Raw genomic sequence first — 27,051 nt, 5'->3', positions numbered from 1 at the left:
AATACTTGCTTACTTTTAATCTTTTGAAATAACTACTCCATTGAACATAACCTGTATATCTTTGGTTAAACAATATTGTCTCACCAGCATCAACATTTACATTCTCTTATTTATTATCTCTAAGACCATTTATAAAATGAATTTCTGTTTTCATTATTCTCTAATTCCTTAAGTAATCCCAGAAAAAGTTCCTAACATGAGAAAGTAGAGACAAATTTCAGTATTTGATAAATTTTTTTCTTGATAACTTCAAAAACAAATTTACTCTTTCAATTGCATTATAAAAAATACATTAGTTTTCACATTAATTTTACATGGAAATATATAATTGTTTGAATATTTAAATATAGCTTCTCTTTACCAAAAATGTGTCACTCAAAGCCCTACTTACACAAATAATTTAAATGCACAAATGCAAACACACTTTACACATACTATTGTCCACATACTATTTAACTTTGGACAATTATAATAAAAATCTATGCAAGATACTGAACAAGTACAAGATTAATAAAATATTCATTGTGGCGGTAATTCAATTTTCACTATTAAAAGAACTTAATGCATTCTTGAATATACAAAAGACATCCAACTGTTTCATCTAATCTTCAAATTAAGCCAAAATGTATTTTGACAAAGGGGCACATCTTGTAACCTATCAAATTCTGAAAGTAATTCACTTCTAATTAAACTGAAATTATAATTTTCACAATTTCAAGTTTTCAGGCTTGTCTAAAATAATGATTACAGGAACTTAGGTAAACATTTCATAATGTTTTTAAAAACATCAGTAATATAAATTTTAAAATATAAACTGTTTTTCTCTTTTAAAAAAAGAAACTTAGAAGAGTTTCCAATGTGAAAAAGCTAGTAATTTTTATGTGTTTGATCATTTGAATAAGAACTGTCCTCTTTGCGTGATGTAATCACAACAGATATGATACATCATAATTACACAGTATGTTGTTTCCATATGATCTCTAGCTTTTAAACAAACTTACACTGAAAGAATATAGAATCCCTACTGATAGTAATTAAGGGAATTACATGTCTACTTCATAGAAAAAAAGACACCAATACTCACAAGTAGAATATTTTTATATATCAACTGCTTTTTACTTCCTAATCAGTAGGACAGTATTCTTCCTAAATTAAAATTGGAGAATTATTTTAAACCAGTGACCCACAGTGATATATTAAGAAAGAAAAGTAAAATATTTGTATATGAGGCAAGGTTCCACTTGCTTTGCAACTAAAAATATAAACATTTGTCCATTTTCCAACATAATTAGTTTTAAATTTAGAAGTAAAAAAATTAAAACATAACACCATCATAGCACGCACAGGTTAAATAATGGCCCCTGAAATAAAATTACGTTTAGAAATCAACTGTTACAACACTATATTTCATTAATTCTAAGATAACACATTTTTATCTCTGAAATCATGGTACACTGATATAGTTTCAATGAAATATGGTTTATACAATATAGTTGAAATTCATGTTTTCCTTTAACATTAATGACACAAAAGGATCCAGAATCCTTGGCTTACGGATAATTGGACACATCTATCTTAGCCTAACCAGTGCCCCTGAATAAAGGATCTAAATATTTTCTGAGTATCTCAGACCTAACCTGCCTATCTTAACATCTTCCATTTGATCATTAAAATAGTTAGCAAGTTTAAGGAAAGCCAAACTAACGTACAAACACATAGTTTCTCACTTGTAAAACAAGCCACCACTTGGGTTGTCAATTTTATTAGATCATTTCAGGCATCAATATTATAAACAATTGGTTGATGATAACGAATCAATAGTCTGCCCAAATTTCCAAACCAATAATATCAGTTCAAGCTATTAAAAAATAATATGGTGGTGTCTAAAATACTTTTAAGAAATAAGGCCATATTAAACCATTAACCCTTCAGGTGCAGGGGAATAAAGGTGAGAGAAAAGTTTACTCATACTGGCAAGATCATTTTCCCCTTAAGATACAATAATGCTAAAGGAAAACAGAGATTGTATATTACAGATTGTATATATGCATGTGTCCAAATGTGGAAAGTTAGAGACTTGTAGATCCATTTTAAATAAAGCAAGGAGTTTGTGCTATGCATATAAAATTACCAGGCAGTTTTTAAAATCTGGATTAGAGATTATGGAATCTTCTTTTCTGGAATGCTTTTAAAAGAAAGGTAAATTATATCTCATCTGTAATTATTTAAGTCAACCCCACTCAAAAGCTGAGATAGTTTCTTTTTAATTACTCAGTTAGAATACAATAGTGACAGTGCCACTCTGAAACATACTGAATATAGTACATACTCATTGTTCCAATTTTTGAAAAGTAAAAATAAGATAGCATTTGCCATATTAATTCTTACAATATTAAAACCTGCTGACATGAGATACAATCATAAAAAATAAATAAGAGGGGCCTGATTTGGGGGAGAAAATTATATATACTGTGCTAAATTACATGACATAAATTAAGATGAAGCTCTTCTATACCAACTGGACAAAAGGTCTTTTGATTCTTAAAAAAAAAAAAAAAAAAAGACCTTAAACACTAATTTTTAAATAATATAAAAGTTCTGAAAAATTATGTCTATAGCAAAATAGTTGAAGGTTAAATTTTTTCACCAAAGTTGGGAGAGCTATGTGCACTATATACCAAATATATTTCAATTGAAGTTCTGAATCCTCCACTAGCTTGACCACAAACACTTCTAGTTTGTCTTACTGAGCAACATTTTGTGTAATAGTCGAGTCATCATTCTATCAGAATATGGTACCTGAGAATATAAACTTCTCAAATCATATATTCTAACAGGTTTAGGACTCTTTCTTTTCTTTTTTCTAGGGCGTTTTTTATTACCATTCCGCTTAGTTCCTGAAATGCTGGACGAATCCTGCACACGTTGCTTGGGAGAAGAGCCCTTTACAGCTCCTGGTCGCTCTTCAGCACCAGCTGAGGGAACCGAGTTTGAAAGCATTTTGGCTGGTCTCTTCGCCTTCTTTAACCTACTGACAACAGATTTTGTCTTCTTAAGATGTATTCCAATAAAAGCCCTCCTGGACTGATATTTGTGACGCAAAAAAACAGAGTATTTTGAAATATACTTTCTAATTATATCATTTAGCTTGGTCGGAATCCAAATGGACTGTTTTTCTGATGTGATTCTGGTTTTTTGCTGGAGAATGACTGGTCTGGAAACCTTTTTGAGTAAATCTGGCTTCTTATTAGTTGTCACCTTCCTTCTCTGAACTTTCTTTTTACTTTCTAAATACTTATTTCTCACTGATTTGGGTGAGATTTCAGCAGCATCACCATTTAAAAGAGTTAACTGGAAATTCCCTTCCTTCAGAACTTCACTAGAATTCAAGATCTCTGATTTTGTCAGAAACACAGAAGACCCACTGGCCTCCTGGTGTGACAGTAATTCATGTCTTAGTGACACTGTCATAAAAGGTGAAGTAGAACTTTGTACATGAGCACTGTCATCTGTACTGGAGTTTAGGTTGCTAAAATGAATTTGAACCCAGTTATTCCTGTCAGACTCTGGTAATTCTATGTTCAGAGGATTAATTACAAGTTGTTTATGCAATGGGTCATAATAATTAAAGGAACCCTGTTTATATTTGTACTGGATGCTAAAATCCTGATTGTTTTTGTCATTATGGTGCCTAATTTTAGAGAAGTTGAAGGATTCACCTTCCTTCAGCTTAATGTTTGAAGAAAGAACATAGACTAAGGCATTGGGGTGCAAAGGCTTCAAAATATTAGCATATGATTCAAGGAATTCAACTGTCCCAATTTCGATTTTCTTTTTTGGTTTTTTGTCGTTGTGTAAAAGTAAACGCTTCAGTGTTGGCGAGTCTTCCTCTTGTCCACTTATGCTTTTTGTCACTAGGTAACTCGTGAGATTGGTTTGAGTTCCATGGCTGACTTTTACAGCCTGGCATCTAGAAGCCACTCGCCATGTTTGTTCATAAGGCCTCTTTTCTATAGGATGATGGCTAGGTTTATCTAAGGCTACTGAAAAGTCATCAATATTATAATCACAGTCTAGTAGAACTTGAATGAATGCAGTGTCATTGAGGTCAGCCGAGGTAATCTTTTTTTCTTCACTCAAATTTTTTTTTTTTACTTTCCTGGTCTCACAGTCATCATCAAAGTAACAGTGGAAACGACCTTCCTTAAATTCCTTCACAAGAGCATTAATTTTCATGTCATCTTCTCTCATTATTTGAGACCACGTTTTCCCTACAAATGAAGGAGGGACATGAGGCAAGGCTTCAAGAACTGGTTCATCAGTATTATCTTCTATGATCCCCTTTGCTTTTTTCAGGTTCCTTACAGAATCAACTTTGGGAACAGAGCTTGAATGGGAATCATGACTCACTTTTTTCACATCATAAAACATCTTCTTAACAGCTCCTTGACTCTCGTCAGTGTCAGAATGGAGAGAGATATCACACTGAAAATTCACCCCAGAACCACAAGGTTCACAGCTCTTACTTTCTGGATTTGTATGTTTTGACTTCAAAAGATTATCTTCATCGGCCATTTGAAGGATCGCTGACTCAGGAGAAGCACTGCAATATGTTGTAGAAACACTACATTCACAGCTCTTGTCTTTTAGGCCAGTAGCTTCTAGATCTTTACAAAAGTTGTCTTCTTTGTCTGTTTTGTGTAGTTGATAAGTGGCTGGCTGAGAAGCATCTTCCCATTTAAAATTTCTTTTAGGACTATTATATTCACAGCTTTTATCTTCTGGGTCAATATATTTTACCATTTTTTTATCAGACCCTGGTGATTGGCAAGTCATGGACTGATGACAGGCATCAATTTGAAAATTTATTTCAGAACCATAAGACTCACAGGCTGACTCTTCCAGAATTATATAGTCTTTTTTCTGGTTTACTACTTTGAAAGTCTTTCTGGATTGGTTTGATATTGATCGAGGAGAGGCTTCACAAACATATCCTTGTTCAGAATCACAACAGTCATAGCACTCACCTTCTAGATTAAAACTTTTTGCATTTATATAGTCAATTCCTTCGACAGTGACTTGAGGTGAGTTAATCACTGGCTGACAAGGGATATCAGAATCAGCAATCATTTCACACTCACTATCACTGGTCACCAGGTCCACAAACAGCATCTTTTGAAGATTTGCTTCTTTGACTGACACTTGAAGTTCATTAACTACTATTTGAAGAGGGACATCAGACTCAGACATTATTTCAGAATCACTGGTCTTTTCTTCCATGCCAAGGAGTGCTACCCTCTGAAGGTTCATTTCTTTGCAAACCATTTGAGGTTGGTCAACTTCTAACTGAAGATGAATACCAGAATCACATTTTATTTCAGAAACACTAGGTTCATAGTTCTTATTTTCTAGGTCATTATGACCCTTCTTTTCCAAGTCTATTTGTTTGACAGCCACAGGAGATTGACCAACCACTAACTGAACAGGAACATCAGAATCACAACTTATTTCAAAATTACCTAATTTATAGCCCTTATCTCCCAGGTAAATACAGTCTTCTTTCCAAATATTTACTTTAACAGTTTTTTCAAGCTGATCAGTCACAGACTGAAGAGGATCATCACAAGCAAAACTTATTTCAGGACCACAAAGATCATTGCTCTTATCTTCCAAATTGGCAGGCTCTTCTTCCAAAATATGTGGTTGCTCAACTGCTGATTGAAGAGGGACATTTGAAACATAAATCACCTCAGAACCATTGGGTTCAAAGCCCTTATCATGCAGACAAACATGTTCCTCCCTCAGAATATTTATTTCTGTAGTAGCCTCTTGAATTTCATTAGTCACAGAATGAAAAGATTCATTAGAGTCAAAATTGATTTTAGAATCACTAGGTTCAACAATCTTACCTTCTAAGTCTACAGACTTCTTCCAAAGGTTGATCTCCTTAACAATGTCCTCAGTTTGGCCAGCCACTGACTGAAAAAGTACATCAGAATCATATATAATTTCAAAACCCTTAGATTTATCCCTCTTCTCTTCCACATCAACTTCATCCTTCCAAAGGCTTATTTCTTTAACAGTTTCTCTAACCTGTTCGGCCACTGACTGAAGAGGGTCATCAGAGTCAAAACTTATTTCAGAACCACAATATTTATTGTGCTTATCTTCTAGCTCAATGTGCTCCTTTTCCAAAATAGTTATTTGAGATTCATCAACTGTTGGCTGAACCAAGAAATCAGAATCCAAACTCATTTCAGAACCACTATATTGGCTGTTATTATCTTCCAAGTACACATGACCTTCATTCTCAAGATTTGTTTGTTTAACAGCTGCTTCAGGTTGATCAGGAACAGACTGAGGAGAAACATCAGAATCCTGTATTAATTTAGAATCATTAGGTTTATCAACTTTATTTTCTAGATGAATATCCTCCGCCTTCCACAGGTTTGTTTTTTTAATCACTTCCTGAAATTGTTCATTCAATGGCTGAAGAGGATCATCAGACTCAAAATTTACTTTACAGTCACTAGATTCGCTATTTTTGTCTTCCAGAGCAACATGTTTTTCCTTCAAAAGGGCTAGCTGAGATTTCTCAATGACTGACGGACGAGGGGGATCTCTCTCTAAATTTATTTCAAAATTTCTAGATTCAGTACTTTCATCTTCTGGGTCAACATGGTCCTCCTTCAAAACAGCTATTTGAGGTTTTTCAGTCATCAACTGAGGAAGGACATCTGAATCCAAAATAATTTCAGAACCACTGTATTTATCACTCTTGTTCTCTGAAACATAGTCTTCTTTCTGAACATTTATTTCTTTAACAGCTATTTCAGGTTCAGTCACTGAATAATGAAAGACATCAGAATCTAAATTTATTTCAGAACCACTAAATTCAGGACTTTTACCTCTGAATTTGGCATGTTTTTCTTTTTGGAGCCACATTTCTTTAAGAACCACATCAGTTCTTTGAATCACAGACTGAAGAGGAATACCAAAATCCAATCTTGTTTCAGAAACACTTAATTCATTACCCTTATCTTCTAAGTTTATTCGTTCTTCTTTCTGATGGTTTATTTCTTTCACAGCTCTGTCAGGATGATCAGTCACTAAATGAGAAATATAAGATTTCAAGCTGATTTCAGGAACAATAGGTCCATTAGTTTTGTTTTCTAACTGTACGTGCTCTTCTTTCTGAAGGTTTACTTCTTTAATGAGATCTTCAGAATGTACAATTATTGAATGAAAACTATCATAATTCAAAACTAATTCAGAATCATTAGGTTCATTTTCCTTACTTTCAAAGTGTATCTGTTCTTCTTTTTGAAGATTTAGCCTTTTAACAAGTACTCCAGGAGAATTTGTCACTGAAAGAGGAGGGACATAAGAATCCAAACTTATTTCAGAACTACTAGGTTCATCATTTTTCCTTCCCAAGTGTACATAGTTTTCTTTCTGAATGATTAGTTCTTTAACAGATACTCCAGGTTTATCAGTCCCTGAAGGAAGGGGTATTTCAGAATCAAAAGTTGTTTCAGAAACACAAGATTCATTACTCTTATATACCTGATCAATAGGTTCCTCCTCGGCTACTTCAGATGGGTCAACTACTGAACAAAGTGGAATATCAGAATCAAAAGTTATTTCAGAACTATTTGACCCATAGCTCTCATGTTCCAGGTTAATGTGTTTTTTTCTTATTTCTTCAACATTCAGCTCAGAATGCTCAGTAACTGACAGAAGAGGGGGATCAGAATCAAAAGTCAACTCAGAACTGGAGCACCCATAACTCTTAACTTCCATGTCAACATTTAACTCTTTCAGATTTATTTCACTCAGAGCTTCAAGAGGTCGTTCATTAGCTGACTGACAAAGAGAAGCACAAGAATTAAAACTTAGATCAGAAACGCTAGATTTAGCACTCTTATTCTGCAGGTCAATAGCTACTTCTTGAGGGTTTACTTCCGGAATTGCTACTTGAGGTTGGTCAGCCACTAATTTAGCATCAGTGTGAAAACTCATTTCAGGACTATAATAGTCATAGTTCATATCCACAAGGTCATTCTTCTCTTTTGGAAGATTTATTTCTTCAACAGCCCTCTGAGGTTCATCAGTCACTGTCTCAAGAGAGATACCACAATCAAGATGTGCTTCAGCACTACTGGGTTTGTAGCTATCTTTCAGGTGGACATGACTACCTATTAAATTTCCTTCTTTGACAGCCATTTGGGGATGGACAATTACTGACTGAAGAGAAACATCACAATCAAAACTTGTTTCAGAACAACTCGATCCATAGTTCATATCAACCAAGCCAATGTGAACCTTCTTCTGAAGTTCTGTTTCAGTGACAGCCACTGGGAGTCGGTCAATCGCCGACTGAAATGGTAAAACAGAATCAGCACTTATTTCAGAGCTACTAGATCCATAGTTCTTATCCACTAAGTCAATGTGTGCCTCCTTGGGATGATCTTCTTCTATTGCAGGCTGTTGAGGGTGGTCATCAGTTGGCTGATATGAGGTATCACAATCAAAATTCATCTCAGAATCACTAGAATCATAGCTTTCATCAACCAGGCGAACATGCACTGCCTTCTGTACACTAATTCCTTTCATAATTACTTGAGTTCGGTTGGTAGCCAACTGAAGAGGACCATCACAATCAGAACTTATTTCAGAAATACAAGAATTATTATTCTTATGCTGCAAATAAGCATGTACTTCCTTTGAAAGGTTTGTTTCTTTGGCAGTCATTTTAGATTGGTCAGTTAGTGAATAAAAAGAGGACCTGCAATCAAAACTCATTTCAGAACCTCTTGATTCATAGCTCTTATCTTCTTGTTCAATTTGCTCCTCCCTCCAAAGGTCTTGTACAGCCGTTTCAGGTTGATCAGACAAGGACTGAGGAGAGCCACAAGCAAAGTCCATTTTAGAACTCACTGAGCTCTTCTGTTCCAAAGAGGCTGGCCTGTTAAAAACCAATTGTTTTTCTTCTTGGGTACTATCCATATTAGGAAAGAATTTCTCATGGTGCTTTGGAATGGCATCTTCAAAGATTCCTTTATTAGAAGGCATATCAGTTTTATTCAGATTGATTGCAGGGTTTACTGCTAATTTGGAAAGAGATTTATATTTTAAGGAGCCTTCAGTACTCATAAATGCATGAGATTTAAAACCAGTTGACAAAGTTTTACCCCGAGATTTTACATCTTCCTGTATAATCAATTTATCTGAATTTATACACACAGACTTCCTATTTGATTCTTTAGGTTTCTGATATAAAACTGAGGAAGTTTCTAGATGGGATGAAAGCATAGGATTTCTACAACCCCTGTCTTGCTGTTCAAGGTATCTGTCAACTTTGTTTGGGTCACATTTGTTAACTGAATCCAAATGGGGTGGTAACCTAGTAGTATTAGTTATAACTGGTTGAACATAAGATCTTCCAGGTAAACGACTAGCAGAAGCAGTAGAAATGACTGAGGGACATAATAGGTTTTTTCCATTATTTGTAGCTTTACCAATACCTACTGGATTAAATTCTTTCAGGCCACTCCCAATTTTATAAAAAAACTTCAAGGGCTGCTGCTGCCCCTTCTCCAATTTTTGAATAACTGATGGTCGAAATGAAACACCCTGTTTACATTCCTGAGATTTACTAGGTCTAGAATACAACTCTTCAATAGGTTCGACATTTTTGGTGGCTCTCTCTCCGACTCCAGCAGTATTATCAGCCATATCTTCAGAAACAGAATCATCAATAGGAACAACTTCAGAAGGTGACACGTTATTCCTAAGAAGTCTCTCATTTTGCCTTGATCTAAAAAGAAAGGAAAAATCATAAAAATATTCTAATATCTGTTTAAAATGCTTAAATAAAGACAAAACGCTATTTTCTTTTTATCTTGGGACAGATTCTTATAGGATAAAGAATTAAATCAATCACACCAGGCTGTATAATGTATTTCAGAAAGGTAATCCGTGCAGATGGAGGTAGTTCTACCAACCACTACTTAATAAGCACAAATGGCTCCTAAACATAAGAAAAATATAGTTATGCATCACTTTCCAGTTATCAGAGCAGTAAATAACAAAAAGCTTAACACAAGTTACTTAACCTTCTAGGCTTTAGTTTCCACCTCCAAAAAAAGAAATAATACTATTTTCCCTCATGAGATTGTTTTGAGAAGTAAATTAGTTGCTACATGTAGACAGCACTTGTTTAATCCTAGAAAATAGTAATAATTCACAGATATTAACTATTATTATTTTAACACATTTGGCAGGAGTGCAAATGACAGGCACTTTAATGCATTATTGATAAGAATACAGATTAGTTTAATCTCTACGAAGAACAAGTTGGCAATGTCTATTAAAATTAAAAATGCCAAGAGGAGTCTAAGGAGACATGACAAGTTAATGCAATATGACTATTCTGGATGAGATCCTGAAGCAAAAAAATAGGTAAAAACTAGGGAAATCTGAATAAACTACAGAATTCAATTAATGTATTACATTGGTTCATTAATTGTGATAAATGTACCATACTAATGTTAAGATGGTAGTAATAAAGAAACTGGATAAGGGGGTGTGTAAAAATTCTCTGTACTATCTTCTCAATTTTTCTGTAAATCTAAAACTATCTAAATATACAGCCTATTTAAAATGATAAATAGCCCTGGCCAGTTTGGCTCAGCGGTTAGAGTGTCGGCCTGCAGTTCAGGGAGACCCGGGTTCGGTTCCCGCTAAGGGCGCGTACCTCGGTTGCAGTTTGTCCCCGGCCCTGGTCGGTTGTGCGGGTGGCAGCCACTCGATGTGTCCCTTTCACATCAATATCTCTCTCTCTCTCTCTCCCCCTCTCTCTCCCTCCCATTCTACCTGAACAAAAATGGAAAAATGTCCTCGGGTGAGGATAAAAAATAAATAAAATTAAATTAAAAAATGATAAATAAAATTTTTAAATAGATTAACAACTAAGAAATACCTTTACTAAATATTTTTAAATTTGAGAGATGCCACAATTGCCTAACAGGATTTGCATACATGTGTTGGCCACATTCAACTATTTTTAAACACGTCATAGATATTGCTATTTCTTTCTTTATTGTTAAAACGTATCATAATTAATATCAAGATAATGTTTTTGGTATTTGTAAAATAAAAATGTTAACCCTGGGCCCGGCTGGCATGGTTCAGTGGATTGGGTGTTGTCTCATAGACTGAGAGGTCCCGGTTTGATTCGCGGTCAGGGCACATGCCCAGGTTGTGGACTCGATCCCCAGTAGGGGACATGCAGGAGGCAGCCGATGGATGTTTCTCTCTCACATAAATGTTTCACTCTCTCTCTAAAAACGCAAAAAAAATTTTTTTTAAATGTTAACCCTGCTGTCAGAATAATATGATATGCAAAAAATTTCCATAATTTTTCATACTTCTGAACTCTAATCAGTAAAATTGCAGTACAATAATCACTTTAACAATAATCACTTTATCCTAATTTTTCAGAATCCTAATAGAGATTCTCCATTTGTCTTAAACACTGTCACAACATTCTCAAAATAAAATTAATTTTGTATCATTTGGCTAAGAAAACAGAGGAAGAAAAAAGAAAGACAAGCAGAATCATTAAATCCAACAAGTTGGCAAAATCCCAAAAAGGTTAGGAATCATCATTTATATGCTCTGATTTGCACTGATGTGTGTGTGGGTGTGTGTGTGTTTAAAGTTAACAACTAAATCACCATCTATATTTATATAATTTTAAACTAATTTTACAACAAAATGCCCTCTAAAAATCTAATGACTAAAGGTTAAAAACCACTATTTTCTACTCTTTGCTTGAAAGCAATTTTTTAAACTATCTATTAATACAATAAAACAATTATACATCAAAATCTATGAGATATCAAAATGGAAACTTCACGCTTTTAAAAGTCGAAAAATTTATGCAATCTGAAGAGAAACCAGAGTATTGGAAACTTCACACTTTTAAATCTTCCATTAAAAAAAATAATTAGTAAACACAAATTAATTAAATAAACACCTAATTCTTCTTCTGAGGGCACTGAAGAAATAAATTAAGAAAAATAAAAACCAATAAATAAGAAAAATAGCCCGCCAGTGTGGCTCAGTGGCTGAGCATTGACGCATGAACCAGAAAGTCGCCAGTTTGATTCCCGGTTGGGGCACATGCCCAGGTTGTGGGCCAAATTCCCAGTGAGGGGCATGCAGGAGGCAGCCAATCAATGTTCTCTCTCATTGGTGTTTCTATCTCTCTCTCCTCCTTCTCTCTCTCTAAAATCAATAAAGGGGAAAAAAATAAACAAAAATAAAGAAAGTACTGAGTTTTAAGAAGGCTAAACTGTCCAGACAAAAAGGCAAGAGAACGCCCTGGCCGGTTTGGCTCAGCGGTCGGAGCATCGGCCTGCGGACCAGAGAGTCCCGGTTTGGTTCCCGCTAGGAGCAGGTACCAAAAAATAAAATAAATAAAGGAAAAAGGCAAGAGAAAAATTATTTTTTAAAAAACTATAACTTAGAATGCTTATAAACATAATTAAATAATGTGGTGTGGCATGGGATTAAACAGCTCAAAAAAATAAATGTATTCAAAATCAAATACACAGATATACACAGAAATTTAGAAATTTAGTTTACGTTTCAGTTGACATTTTATATCAGTGGAAATAATTAATACACATTTATAAAAAAATAAGTAAATGTCCTGCCTCACATCACATATTTTAAAAATTCCAGAAAGATTAAATTATTTAAAAGAAGCACTAGACAGACTGGCTCATTGGTTAGAGCATCGGCCCGTGGACAGAAGGGTCTCAGATTTGATTCCCAGTCAAGGGCACATACCTGGGTTGCAGGTTGGATCCCTGGATCCCATCAGGGTCATGAGAGAGGCAACCAATCAATGTATGTCTCTTACATCGATGTTTCTCTCTCTCTCTCTCTTCCTGTCTCTGTCTCTATCTCTCTATCTCTCTCCATCCCTCCCTCCCACTCTATCTGAAATAAATCAATGAAAAAATATCCTCAGATGAGGATTAACACATAATAATAATTGCAAAGAGAATTTACTACATAAAATTTCACATTATATTCCCTGATTCAAAGAGGCACTTTAAGAGTACTGAAACATCGCCCTGGCCGGTTTGGCTAAGCGGTTAGAGCGTCGTCCTGCGGTCCTGAGAGACCCGGGTTCGGTTCCCGCTAAGGGCATGTACCTCGGTTGCAGTTTGTCCCTGGCCCTGGTCGGTTGTGCGGGTGGCAGCCACCCGATGTGTTCCTTTCACATTGATGTTTCTCTCTCTCTCTCTCTGTTCCTCTCTCTCCCTCCCACTCTACCTGAACAAAAAATGGAAAAATGTCCTCTGGTGAGGATAAAAAAAAAAAAAGAGTACTGAAACATTAACACACATATATCTACTATAACATACTATGTACTATTATTCCACTCAGTTACTTTACCTGCTTTCTTGATAATGATATGGGTGGTGCCGCAGTACATCCTGCAAAAAACGTTCCATCAAACTACTGGTACCCATCCGTTGTCTATTCTGTGTGGTCAGGTATCTGTGCTGAGGGCTAGACATATGCTATAAAGAAGAAAGAAACTAAATATTTTTAAATGTGTAATATACAGTAGAGTTTCATGAAACAAATTCATTTATATATATATATACTCCTGGTATAAACTGATATACCCTTTCTATAAAGCAATTCTAAAATATACATCTAAAATCCATAAATTATCTTTCCCTTAGATATAATAATTGTATCTCTAAATCTCTCATAAGAAAATCATCTTAAATGTGGGTGATTTACACAAAAAATGATGCTTGTCACAGCATGATAAAAAACATTGGAAATCTCCTAAAATCCTTAAGTTAATTATAATACAGCTATCTAAAATAATACAAAGACTTTTTAATAATATAGCAAACTGTTACATATTAAAATATTAGGGGGTGTAAAAATCGCACATATGCTTTTATCTCAACTACAGTTTTAAAATGTACAAACAAGTAAATACAAAAAAATACAAAAAAAAAAAAAAATACCAAAATCCAATATGCATTTATATCCGTGCAGTATGATTATGGGAAATTTTTAAATTTTTCTTACAAATTCTTGGTTTTCAATGAACAAATATTTTTTAATAATAAAAATCTGATTTAAGAGAGAATAGGGTTGCATCACTGTATTTTAAAAAGTCAAAGACTAGACTAGCCTGGCTGGTGTGGCTCAGTAGTTTAGCGTTGACCCATGCACCAAGAAGTCACTGGTCTGATTCCCAGTCAGGGTACATGCCCAGGTCGTGGGCCAAATCCCCAGTGGGGGCCATGCAGGAAGCAGCCAATCGATGTTCTCTCTCATTGATGTTTGTATCTCTCTCTCCTTCTCCCTTCCTCTCTAAAATCAATAAAGAAAAAAAAATAACAACAAAAAAAAGGTCAAAGACTAATTCACAAAAAGGCCATCATTTTTTTTTTTTTGGTTAGGAATGTAAAAAATCTGTATTATAAACAAGCCATCCTTTTCTTTCAAAGATTAAAATCCTACTTTAAACAGAATACTGGAATAAATTCACTATGTTTTTGTTTTGCAGTTCTGTCCACAGAAAGATTCTACCTTTACTAGTATTATTTAGAAACTACCAAGAATGATGGAAAAGAAGTCTGATATCTACTGAGCACCTATAACATATCAGAGTACTATTCTATTTACACAGTAATCTCACTGAATTTTCACTGAGTCTGAATCTTGTTCCCATTTTGATATGAGGAGATTAAAGCACAAAAAGAGTAAATTGTCCAAAGCTGTGTATCTAGCAAGTTAAAAATCTAGCGGATTTGAAACTGAGTTTAACTCTAAAGTTTAATCTATTGTATTATGCTAGTGCTAGAGCTAATGCCATAGTTCTAACATTGTAGACAATTTAATAACATGTTTTAATTTAATTTAACATGGGAAAAGTCATGTTTTAAATACCATTGTAAAGTTGTCAAAAGAACCTAAAACAGGGTATTAGCTCCTGACCACTATTACAACTCTCAGAATTATTTCCTTCCATGCTGACTTCAGGGGTCTACTCTGGTGCTGCCTTAGCCCCAGTAACCATCTAAATTAGGAGTTTTGAGATCCTCTGGCTACAAAACTCCCCACCATCCAGCACCCACGACCAGAGCTTGCATGCCTGGTAATGAATGTGACAAATACACAGGGAATAAATAAAGGTTCGATTAAAATCTAACCCCTCTATGCATAGGTAAAAATTTTTTTAAAGTAATGTGAATGGAGACTTACATAAATCACAGTAAACACCACACTATATATCTCAGAAGGAGGAGTCAATGTCTTTAATTTTTTTTAATTGACATATAACTTATATAAAGAAAAGTGCACAAATCACAGAGTCAACACATCTATAATCATCTATCCATGAAAAACTAATAAGCATCTAGAACCCCCCCCAGTGTCCCATACCAATTAAATATTCCCTCTTTCTTCCCCCAAAATAACTATTATCCTAAGCTTTAAGAGTATAAATTAGTTTTACAAGTTTCTGAATTTATATAAATGGAATTATACAATATATATTATTTTGCATTCAGCTCTTTCATTCAACATTTTGTGATACTTATCCATATTAACTGTAGTCTGTTAATTTTCATTTTTGTGTAGTATTCCATTGCATAAATATACTATTTTTTTTCATTTACTCTACTCTTGATGGATATTTGTTTTGTTGGCAGCTTTTGGCTATCACAAATAATGCTGCAAAATCCTTCTTATATGTGTCTTCTGGTGCCCATGTGAAAGCATTTTGCTGAGTATATTACTAGAAGTGGAACTTCTAAGTCATAAAGTTTGCATATGATCAGTAATCACTGATGACTAGTCTTCCAAAGGGGGTGTTCCATTTTATACCCTCACCAGCAGTGTATCATAGTCTCCATTGCTCTGCTTCCTCAACACTTGATATTGCCAGTCTCTTTAATTGTAACTATTGTAAAGGGGGTTTCATGTTATCTCATTGTGGCTTTAACTGGATAAGCAATATACTTATTGAAAACAGAATTCTAAGTTAGTGGCGTTCTCTGTCTTTTGGCTTCCAATGTTTCTGTTGAATATTCAGCTACATCTGAGCCCCATATTTCTTCACTTCCTTAGTAATTCTCCAAAACCTTGAAATATTTATATATAGGGAATCCCAAAAAAAATGTATACACAACTTTGAATAACTATAAAGTCAGCATTTATTAAAATACATTTCATTTTCAAAATGTAATAGAATCCACAGACACCCTGTATACATTTTTTGGGACACCCTGCATATATATATTAAAGCTTGTGTAGTTAGTACAAATTACCGTGGCAGTCATCAACAGAGTCTTTATAAATGTTAGTTTAGTGCAGAAATACCCAAATGTCTAAAGATTATTTTAAACTTTAAGCAAAAAAATATTCAAAAGCTTATTGAATAGAACTTGTGGTTAAAGATTAATATGTTTATCATTATCAAAGGTTTAACAAATAATCTTCCAGTTAAGTGATGATATAATTTATGAGAGAAATATTAAAGAGAGCTTTGAAATGTATTATCTGCCTCCTCATGTTTACAGCCAACATTAAAAAAGTATTTCTTTTTTAAAAGGCAGAGGTGTGGAAATTACAAAAAAAAAAACTTTTCCTTAGTATGAATTTAAGTGATTATTATTAGGTAATTAAACAAAGCAAATGTTACTAAGCAGCAGAACTTTTATGTATTATAAACCTGTGTTTCATATCTTAAGATAAACAGTTTAGCATTAACAGAACTTCATTATACTACAACTTCACCTGAGACACAATTACCTTATGAATATAAATGCAAAATTTCTCAACGAAACACTAGCAAACCAAACCCAGCAATCTATAAAAAAGATCACACACTATGATAAGTGAAGTTTGTCTCAGGAATGCAAAATTGGTTTAACATCTAAAACTTAGTCTATTGTAACTGCTATAGGCTGAATTCTTTCTTTTTTTTAAAATATGTTTTCATTGATTTCAGAGACAGGAAGGGACAGGGAGAGATAGAAACATCGATGAGAGAGAAACACGGAGCAGCTGCCTCTTGCACACCCCCTCAACCCGGGCATGTGCCCTGACCAGGAACTGAACTAGAAACCCCCTGGTACATGGGACAATGCTCAACCAGTTAAGCCATAGGTCAGGCTATAGGCTAAATTCTGTACCCTCAAAATGCATATATTGAAGTTCTAACTGCCAATATGACTATATTTGGAGATAGGGCGTTTAAGAGGTAATTAAATCACATCATATAGAAAAATGAACCCAAAGTGAATAAAAGACCTAAATGTAAGAGCTAAATCTATAACACTCTTAGAGGAAAACACAGGCATAAATCTTGATGACCTTGGATTAGGCAACATTTATGACACCCAAAACACAAGCAACAAAAGGAAAATAAGTTAAACGATAGCAAAATTTTAAACTTTCATGGATCAAAGCATAAAATTCAAAGTCCTTGCCTTATTTTTCAATGTCTTACAGAATCTAATTCTCTGAATTCTTCCACTCAACACCCACTCCCACCTACACTACCTCCACTGCAGCTTTGATGGCCTCCTGGCTTAGGGTCAGCATTGCCAACCATCCGTCTGTCTTCGGGTCTCTGTCCCTGCTCTCTCTTCCCTCCACATAGAAATTCTTCCCCCAGAGATAAGCAAGCCTGGCTCCCCCACTTCATTCAAATCCCAACTAATGTTACGTCCTTACTTACCTAGCCACCCTACCTAAAATTATACTCCCTCCCTTACTTTATTTCCCTCATAACATTTATCACAATGTGACATGTCACGTACTAAATTTATATGACTATTTTCCGTTTTATTGTACCGTAATGTAAGCTTCATAAATAGAAGGACCTGGTTTTATTCATGGTCATATACCTAGAACTTTAAACAGTGTCTGTCAACTAGTAGGTTCTTACTGTGATCTGTTCAATGAATCAACTAACAAGTTGAATAAAATGTAAAAGAAGAAGAAATCACTACCAAATCCTTTGAGAAATAATAATCGTATTAACAGGATCCTCTCACCTGTTCCAGATTATTATAGCGCACACAGCAATAGCTGCAATATCCTTGTCTGTTCTGCATGTTGAATAACCAAAGTCAAAAGGTATTGTCATTGAATACTCAAACTGGAAAAAAAAAAATGGCAGAAACACAATAATTCCTTACTATCACAAGGAAAACAGCTATGATGATTTCAGAGAACAGAAATTCATTCTTGAGTCCTAACCACTCTTATATCTCATAATTGTGAAGATAAATAAGGCTTCTTTCCATGAGCTATGGAATCAATCGGTGAGCCTGGAGTGGAGATGAGAGCATTATTGGAACTGATACAGTATTGATGAATATTGTCCTCAATTTTAAAGACAAATTACTATTTCTAAGTTGTTACTTATAGTAAATATAGTTATTATAGTAAATTATAATAGTGTTATTATAGTAAATATAGTAGTATATTTACTATACACTAATGAGGCTCATGAATTTTCCCATTTTGTTGCTATTCACAATCCTAGATTACTTAAACTGCCAGGGTCATATATAACATCTATTCTCTGTAACGAGAGGAAAGATACCACTTGTATTTTCTACTGAGTCCAGAAAGAGGTAGATTTTGAAACAGTTCACCTAACAAAGTTGCTGAAAATCAAAATAACAACAAATTCAGTCTCTAAAACACAAGACATTTCTCTCTGACAATTACATAAACCAAATAAATGAGGAATGTTTTCCAGTTGGTGTAATGAGATTTCCCTACAAATAAGTTTACACGTTTCTACCCCTCAAAACTATAATCCTTCAACAGTACATACTGCAGTGGTTTCCAAGTCAGAATGAATATCAAAAGCATCCCCCAAAATTCTGATTTAGTAGAACGGAGAGTCTAGAATCTATCATTTTTTAAATTCCCAGGTAACTTTGATATACAGCCAATTCATTCACTGACACAAAGTATATATAGTTTATGATTATTTTAAGTAACAAATTCAAATCAATGCAGGTTTCGCTGTTTTCTTAAAGTTAAAATAAAATTTTAAGAAATAATTTTATCACATTTTTAACTCTCATTATTTTAAACACTGTATGTTGGAAAATGTATAACAGAATGATCCTATAGTGTTATGAAAATTTCTGATAAGAAGGATGACCCTGCAACAGAAAAAGTTTACTCATTAAAATCAATATTTAAAAAATGAAATCAGAGCCTTAAAATCAGTAAGATGAGAACAGAAAAAAGCTTCATTAAGTAGAAAAGCTATAATATTCACTTACCTATTACTTTTTAGTATGAGAAACTTTGACTTTTTGACTTCCCACACTTATGAGGAAACTGAATCAATTAAACCAGCCTCTGAAATAAAGAATATATAACAAATTTCTTACTTGTAATTCAGTCTTATTTCCATTAATTTACTTCATTTTTAATCTGAAGTAACAAAATGAAATAAGCTTTAAGTTGTATTTATAGACATGAAAATTTTCAGGTTGAGAGAACCCTAGAGCTTAAACCTAAACTTTGAAAATCTTAAATAAAAAACTTTTCAGTGCTTTATTTAAAATACAATTAGCGCCCTGGCCGGTTTGGCTCAGTGGTTGGAGCGTCGGCCTGCAGTCCTGAGAGACCCGGGTTCGGTTCCCACTAAGGGCATGTACCTCGGTTGCAGTCTGTCCCCGGCTCTGGTCAGTCAGTCGTGTGGGTGGCAGCCACTCGATGTGTTTCTTTCACATCGATGTTTCTCTCTCTCTCTCTCTCTGTTCCTCTCTCTCCCTCCCACTCTACCTGAACAAAAAATGAAAAAATGTCCTCGGGTGAGGATAAAAAAAAAAATACAATTAGCTCTGGCTGGTTTGGCTCAGCGGTTGGAGCGTCGGCCTGCGGTCCAGAGAGACCTGGGTTCGGTTCCCGCTAAGGGCATGTACCACTGTTGCAGTTTGTCCCCGGCCCTGGTTGGTCATGCAGGAGGCAGCCACTAGATGTGTCCCCTTCACGTCGATGTTTGTTTCTTTCCTTCTTTCTTTCTTTCTTTCTTTCTTTCTTTCTTTCTTTCTTTCTTTCTTTCTTTCTTTCTTTCTCTTCTTTCTCTCTCTCTCTCTCTCTTTCTTTCTTTCTTTCTTTCTTTTCTTTCTCTCTCTCTCTCTCCCTCCCTCCCTCCTTCCCTCCCTCCCTCCCTCTCTATCTGAACAAAAAATGTCTGAACAAGAAATGGAAAAATGTCCTCAGGTGAGGATAAAAAAAAAAAATAGCCCTGACGGGTTTGGCTCAGCAGTTAGAGCATCAGCCTGCAGTCCAGAGAGACCCAGGTTTGGTTCCCGCTAAGGGCACGTACTTCGGTTGCAGTTTGGCCCCGGCCCTGGTTGGGGTGATGTGGGAGGCAGCCACTCAATGTATCCCTTTCACATCAATGTCTCTCTCTCTCTCCTTCCCACTCTATCTGAACAACAAAAAAAATACAATTAAAGCTTTCATTGAATGAAAGGCAAAGTGAAAGTATGAGTTTAATATCATACACACATACAATTTAAATACTTTAAATATTTTTTAAATCTTTAACCCGTATGTCCTTCAACTCCATGGCATTATTACCTCCATTCCCATCATCTCTAGTGTCATATATATGCTACAATGGCAATGAGCTAAAAGGAATCAAAAGCACTTGTTAGCATTTTTTAAAATTCACATGCTAGGACCCATCTGAAAAACTTACTGAATCAAAATCCAAAGGTGAACCCTGGCAGGTGTGGGTCAGTGGTTAGAGTGTTGGCCTACCCACTGAAAGTTCATGGGTTCAATTCCTAGTCAAGGGCATGTACCTGGGTTGCAGGTTCAATCTCTGGCTCATGCAGGAGGCAATCAATCGATGTGTCTCTCAAATATTGATGTTTCTCTCTCTCTCCCCTTCTCTCCCTCCCTTCCTCTCGCTAAAAAGCAATGGAAAAAACATCCTTACATGGCAAAAAAAAAAAATCCACTAGTCAGGAAACAGGCCAACCCATGCATATTACACATATTTAAAATGCTCCCAGGTGCCCTGGCCAGTACAGCTCAGCGGTTAGAGTGTTGGCCCTCATACCAAAGAGTCGTGGGTTCGATTCCAGTTGAGGGCACGTACCTCAGTTGTGGATTGGTCCCCAGCCCTGGTCGGGGTTATGCAGGAGGCAACCAGTTGATGAATCTCTCTCAGTCGATGTTTTTCTCTCTGAAGATAAATGGAAAAATATCCTTGGGTGAGGATTTTAAAAAATAAATAAATAAATAATATAATGCTCCCAGGTGATTCTATATAGGTTGAACAAATAATATGTCATCTTTTTTAAGTACTAATAAAATTCTTACTTATAGGGATCATTTTGTTGGGGTCCGAGATGACATGACATTGCATGACTGAATAGGTATTTTTATACCAACTCTGAATCCTACTGGTGCCTGACATTTTTATGAAGTAACAAATCATTTACCTTGAGCAGAAAAGGGCAGGTATTTCATCAGCTATATTAGTCCTGGCAAACATCTGTAAATTAAAATAAAACAACTTTTTTTAAAAGATAAGCTCCGGCCCAGCCGGTGTGGCTCAGTGTATTAAGCGTCTTCCTGTGGCCTGAGAGGTCCCAGTTCAATTCCCAATCAGGGAATTGCCCACGTTGTGGGCTTGATCCCCAGTAGGGGGCGTGCAGGAGGCAGCAGACTGATGTTTCGCTCTTACATCGATGTTTCTCTCTCTAAAAATCAATAAAAATGTATTAAAAAAAAAAAAAAAGATAAGGTCCGTGTCTACCATTGGCCAAATAAACACCTTCAAGTTATATTTAAGTTTAAAAAGTGACACAATTAAGCTTCCAATACTAATAAGAGGGAAAAAAAATTAACTCTCGAACACAAAGCACTCTACATGACCTCCTAAGATGCTCTGGAGCAGAGTAACTAATGGCTCGTATCACCCCCTTCTAATACAGCAGATCTCTGGAGCCCAAGAATAGCAGCTATAAAAGAATGTAAGGCAAAACCATGCCTCTAAGGTTAAGAACAAAGATACCATCAAACCCAAAACAAGCTTCATGAGAAATTTGTTAAAAAATATTTATGTGAAATTAAGTTTAAGTTCTGGACTAACCACCCAACTCTTAGGTCATGTTAGTTTTAATGCAAGACACTGTTAATTCTTTATCATCTATCTATCTCTAGTGACAATTCAGCCAAATTATCAATATTTTATTTTTTCCACGTTGTTGTGGGCAAATTGTTAACTCTCATCCAGGATCACTGGTTAACAAAAAATGCCAATACTTTGACTCAAACGAGCTGGTGACAGCACAGTATATTGTAGGAATAGATATTGAGCACCTACCCTGTATAAGGTTCCATGATAGAAGCTTTAAGGGGTAGAGAGAAATACAAGCCAAGCTTTCTTGCCCTTAAGAAGTTTAAAATGGAATTGGGAAATTAATGCAAAAATACCAGGTGGTATCTGAGAAATGCCTAAGCACAAATAATAAATGCTAATGGGTTTTAACTGGAGGGGCCAGGATGCACAATAGATATGGCTTTTTAAACTAGAAATTAGAAAATGGGTATAATTTGCTTACACAAAGGTTAGAAAAAGATATTCCAAGTAACAAAAAAACAAAACACAAAAGAAAGAAAGCACTGTATTTGGAGATATTAAGTTGACAAGTTCAGATGGACCTAAGGTTTCATTTAAGAATTTAAGGGGCAATAAAGCAAGAAAAGTATATTGAGTTTTGACATGATAGGGCTTAAAAGCAGACTAAAGAATCTAGACTGTATCTTGTATGGAAATATTCTGGAAAGCAGTGTACCATACTCAATGAGTGCTTTAAGAAAATTCTGGAACAATGGTTCTTTCCTACTCAAAAGAGCTTTTCACAGGGTAAGGAATATAACTGTTAAACTATTCAGCACCATTTCCTAGAATACTGGAGAATTTAGCTGATACCCAAAATAACCAAATTCACAGAATCATTATCCCTTAGAGCAATAATTTAGTCTCATTATGCTTGCAAATAGGAAAACAAGTTTTTTCTTTAAAAAATGACTTTAATTCATTTTTATGGTAAAAGTAAAACATACTTATTATAATACAATGATAAAACTAAAGAAATAAAGAACATAAAAGTCAGCCATAATCTCACTATCCACTATTAATTAACATTTATCATATATTCTTCTTTGCTCTAAACATGTTTTTATAAAAATGGAATGATACTATTTGGTCTATTATATAGCCTCTTCTGTCACTTAACCATGTATGATTATATAGTTCTAAAACAGAATGTTTAATAATTGCATAGTATTTCTTTCATTTTATTAGTGTAAGATAAAAGCCCTCTTATCTGACAAGACCCAGTAATGGGTAAACTTTTAAAAAAGTAACCAGTGAAATAATTTTAAAAATACATATACAGCCCTGGCCCATTTGGCTCAGTGGTTAAAGCATCAGCTGATGGACTGAGGGTCACAGGTTTGATTCCAGTCAAGGGCGTGTACCTGAGTTGCAGGTTTGACCCCCGGCCCCAGTCAGGGTTGTGCAGGAGGCAACCAATTGCCGTGTCTCTCTCACATCGATGCTCCCCCACCCCCATTCCACTCTCTCTAAAAAAAAAAAAAAAAAATCAATGGAAAAAATATTCTTGGGTGAGGATTAACAAAAAAATAAATAAAATATAATAAAAATACATATACTACATATACACACATAGTCTTACTATTTTTATCTAACTTAAAATATAGAAATGTATATATGTTTGATTTAAGGTCAAACTAGGCTTCTTTGTTTCACTGCGGTTTTTTGTGCATAAGGCTCCAAGTCATCTTTTTCTTTCTTTACTGATTTTAGAGAGAGGAAGGGAGAGGGAGAGAGAAATAGAAACATCGATGAGAAAGAACATCGACTGGCCACCTCCTGCATGCCACACTCTGGGAATTGGGTCCACAACCTGGGCATGTGCCCTGACCAGGAATCAAACATGCGACCTCTTAGTGCATGGGTCGATGCTCAACCACTGAGCCACACCAGCTGGGCCCAAGTCATATTTTTTCATTCTTTCAAAAACCTCATCATAATGTACCTTCAACAAGTTTCCATTTTCATTCTGCTAAAGCAGAACAAGAACTTAAAGACATATTCAAAACGAAGGGCACTATTGTGATTGTTTAGGATTTTGTCCAACCTTAATTAGGTTGTCACACCTAATTAAGTATTTTTGCAAAAGCCTTTTCTTTAGTCCAAAGCATTCCATTTATTTTTCGTAAATATAACAATGCTGTAAAAATGGCAATACTTAGACTCTTATTTCACTGGTTTTTGTGACACTGAAAACTGCACGAAGTGACCCGAGCAGTGAACAGAGACTGAACTGTCTAAAAGGACTTCAGCATAACTGTCTCAAAAATAAAATGAAATTGCATTTTTTTAAAACTATTTCTTGCACAGGTGAGACCTGTACCTGTTTTGCTGAAATGAGTTCAGAGTTGTAGTGTGTGTGTTTCTCAAACTGACTTCGGTATTGAAATAAAAGTAAACAAAATCCAGAATCCCTAAGAGAAATATTTGTCAACTGCCTGACGAGAGAGACCGATTTACTAGAAAAGACAATAAATAGAAGGGCAATTGGTGTATTGAATTAAGTAATTTGAATTACCCATCTAGGAGTAGAGATATGATTGGAAAGCAATCACAAAACAATGGCCAGATAATATTTTAAAATCGTAATTCAGAGTCTCTTTCTTTACAAGGTTAAACTGATTCTCAATTTACCATTTTTTTGGATTATCCACTTTATGCTGGTTTACCTCTGACGACAAGCATTACCCCAATACCCTCAATTCAGTCTTATTAAGATAATAATAGCTCGCTTTTTGTGAGTACTTAATCTAACCCAGGCGCTACTCAGCAGCTTCACAAGCATTATTTCATCTGAATACCAAACAGCCTTATGAGGCTGGTGTTATGATAGCTCCCACTTTACAAATCTAGAAACTGAGGTTTAGAGAGAAGCAGTATCTTGTTCCAGTTCACACACCAATAACCAGTGTAGCTGGGATATGACCCTAGGTCAATCTGAGCAGTTTACGATCTTAACTTCTTAACTGCTATAAAATGCTTCCTTCCCTATAAAATGCATTTTCAGTAATGCTAATTACTTGTTTTAATATTAGGTGAAAACAAATAATTAGGAATCTAATTTGCTGCAATAAACACTGTCACATATTCCAAAGAAAAGAGTAAAACTAATATTTAGCTTAACTGCATCACTGCTCCCATTCCGAGATGAGTGCTGACAGTACCTTGGATTAATGACTTTCAAAATTAAATATCACGGCACAGGAGCAATACATTTTATATCACAACCCTGCACGCAATGGCAGGCACGCGCGCACACACACACACACACACGTGCACACACACACGCGGGCTCACGGATACACACACACGCAGAGTTTTGCAAAACAATACGTTCATGGTGCATAATGTAATGCATTCTGGTATTTTCTGGGGGTTTTTTTTTTCTTTTTTTTTTTCAGTGCTAGTTATGACTCACCAAAGTAATTTCACAATTTACCAATGGATTGAAAACTGCTATTTGTAAAAACACTGCCTCAAATTATTAATCAGAGCAAAAAATATCTTATAGAAGATGACTGTTACCCTGAATTCAGTTTATTTCTATCCAACATCTTAGCCATTATTACAGTGATACTTTATCAAATCTTTAACGTGTGTCTTCACTGAGGCTGACCATCGGCCAAGATGCAGAGAGAAAAATCACTGCCTTCCATGCTTTGGGTCCAAATCAGTGCAAGATGAGAAGGCAGTGGAGGGATGTTTATGCATCGATATAGAAAAAAACTTCAATGTATTAATTAAAAAATCAGATCACATTAATACCCCAAATATGTAACACACAAATGTAATTATGAACCCCAAATTGTTAACAGTGACTTTTTCTTGAAGATGAGATAGCTGTGGGCTTTTTTCTGTGGGTTTTTGTGTGCGTGTGTGTGTGATAGTGAAAGGAGTGGGAGAGAATAATAGAGAACTAATCATAGTGGCGTACTAGCCATAGTTATAAGAAATGTTAATCATCCTTGCTCTGTTCATTGTGATTGCTTTGTTCTGATTAAAGAAAGCCCATTCTGACCTGGCTGGGAGCGGTAGTTTACCTCCATTCTCCTAATCTGAGAACAAGGGGGAAATGCCTGACATCATGGAAAAATTAACCACTTGGTTATTGGAGTACGGAACCTGGAGGCATGCTGGCTACCACCTTTTGCAATCCCCAGCCCACATTCCTCCCCCTTGCCCCAACCCTTTGCAATCCCCAGCCCGCATTCCTTCCTCATTATTGTAATCCCATGACCGCTTTACCCATTTTTTTTTCCTTTTGCCTACCTGCCCCTCCTCACATAGCTACCTTTGAAAAAGGCTGGCGGGGGGGGGGGGGGGCAGATTTTTGCAGGATGACCTGGCTGCACTCCCATACTATCAGCAATACTGGAATAAATGCTCATATACTGGTCAACCTTGTCTCTGCTTAATTGGCTCAAGTAGTGACAGGCACACGGACCCATTTGTTGTCTGGTTTCATTTTCCAGCAACGCTGGCAGGACTACAAGCGGGACTCCTCTGGGATGAGTACCGGGTACCCGCCTGCTGCCTGGAGTAGGAGTTCCTGGGGCCCAGGCCTGGATTCTTTTCCTGTTGTGAGTCCTGGCCACAGCCTCAGCAATTCCTGTCATCGTCTCACCTGGAGTTGAATGGAGTGTTCTGTAACTCTATAGCTCTGTAACTGTAATTCTGTAATGAGAAGCGTCTGTTGTCTGTTACCTCTCATCCAGTGTAAGCCTGATCAGCGCCTGGTTGCAAGTGACCTCGCACAGTCCTTGCCAGGTCTCTGAACCCGAACCGGAGCCTGATCAGCTCAGGGTCAAGACATTGCT

General features: G+C 35.6%; 1 protein-coding gene across 1 annotated transcript; it reads right to left on the bottom strand.

Moving 5' to 3' along the window:
- Positions 1–2,733: 2,733 nt before the first annotated feature.
- Positions 2,734–18,176, bottom strand: ZDBF2 (zinc finger DBF-type containing 2). Its single transcript, XM_036254871.1, has 3 exons — positions 18,117–18,176; positions 13,477–13,604; positions 2,734–9,820 (listed from the first exon to the last, which is right to left on the bottom strand). Exons 1-3 carry the CDS (start codon positions 18,174–18,176, stop codon positions 2,734–2,736), a joined length of 7,275 nt encoding a protein of 2,424 aa, XP_036110764.1.
- Between the last annotated feature and the right edge of the window lie 8,875 nt (positions 18,177–27,051).

This window comes from Molossus molossus, unplaced genomic scaffold, assembly GCF_014108415.1.
Source record: "Molossus molossus isolate mMolMol1 unplaced genomic scaffold, mMolMol1.p scaffold_m16_p_11, whole genome shotgun sequence".
In the NCBI taxonomy this organism is placed as follows: domain Eukaryota; kingdom Metazoa; phylum Chordata; class Mammalia; order Chiroptera; family Molossidae; genus Molossus; species Molossus molossus.
Note: the sequence above shows the minus strand (reverse complement) of the source record. Positions and strands in the feature narration are given on the sequence as shown.

Bases quoted from the DNA above. Each gene is read 5' to 3' on its own strand.
- ZDBF2 (XM_036254871.1), bottom strand. From the start codon at position 18,176: ATGCAGAACAGACAAGGATATTGCAGCTATTGCTGTGTGCGCTATAAT. The intron at 13,605-18,116 runs GTGAGAGGATCC...TCTTCTTTATAG, and splicing joins GCTATAATAATCTGGAACAG to CATATGTCTAGCCCTCAGCA. The intron at 9,821-13,476 runs GTAAAGTAACTG...CTTTCTTTTTAG, and splicing joins TATCATTATCAAGAAAGCAG to ATCAAGGCAAAATGAGAGAC.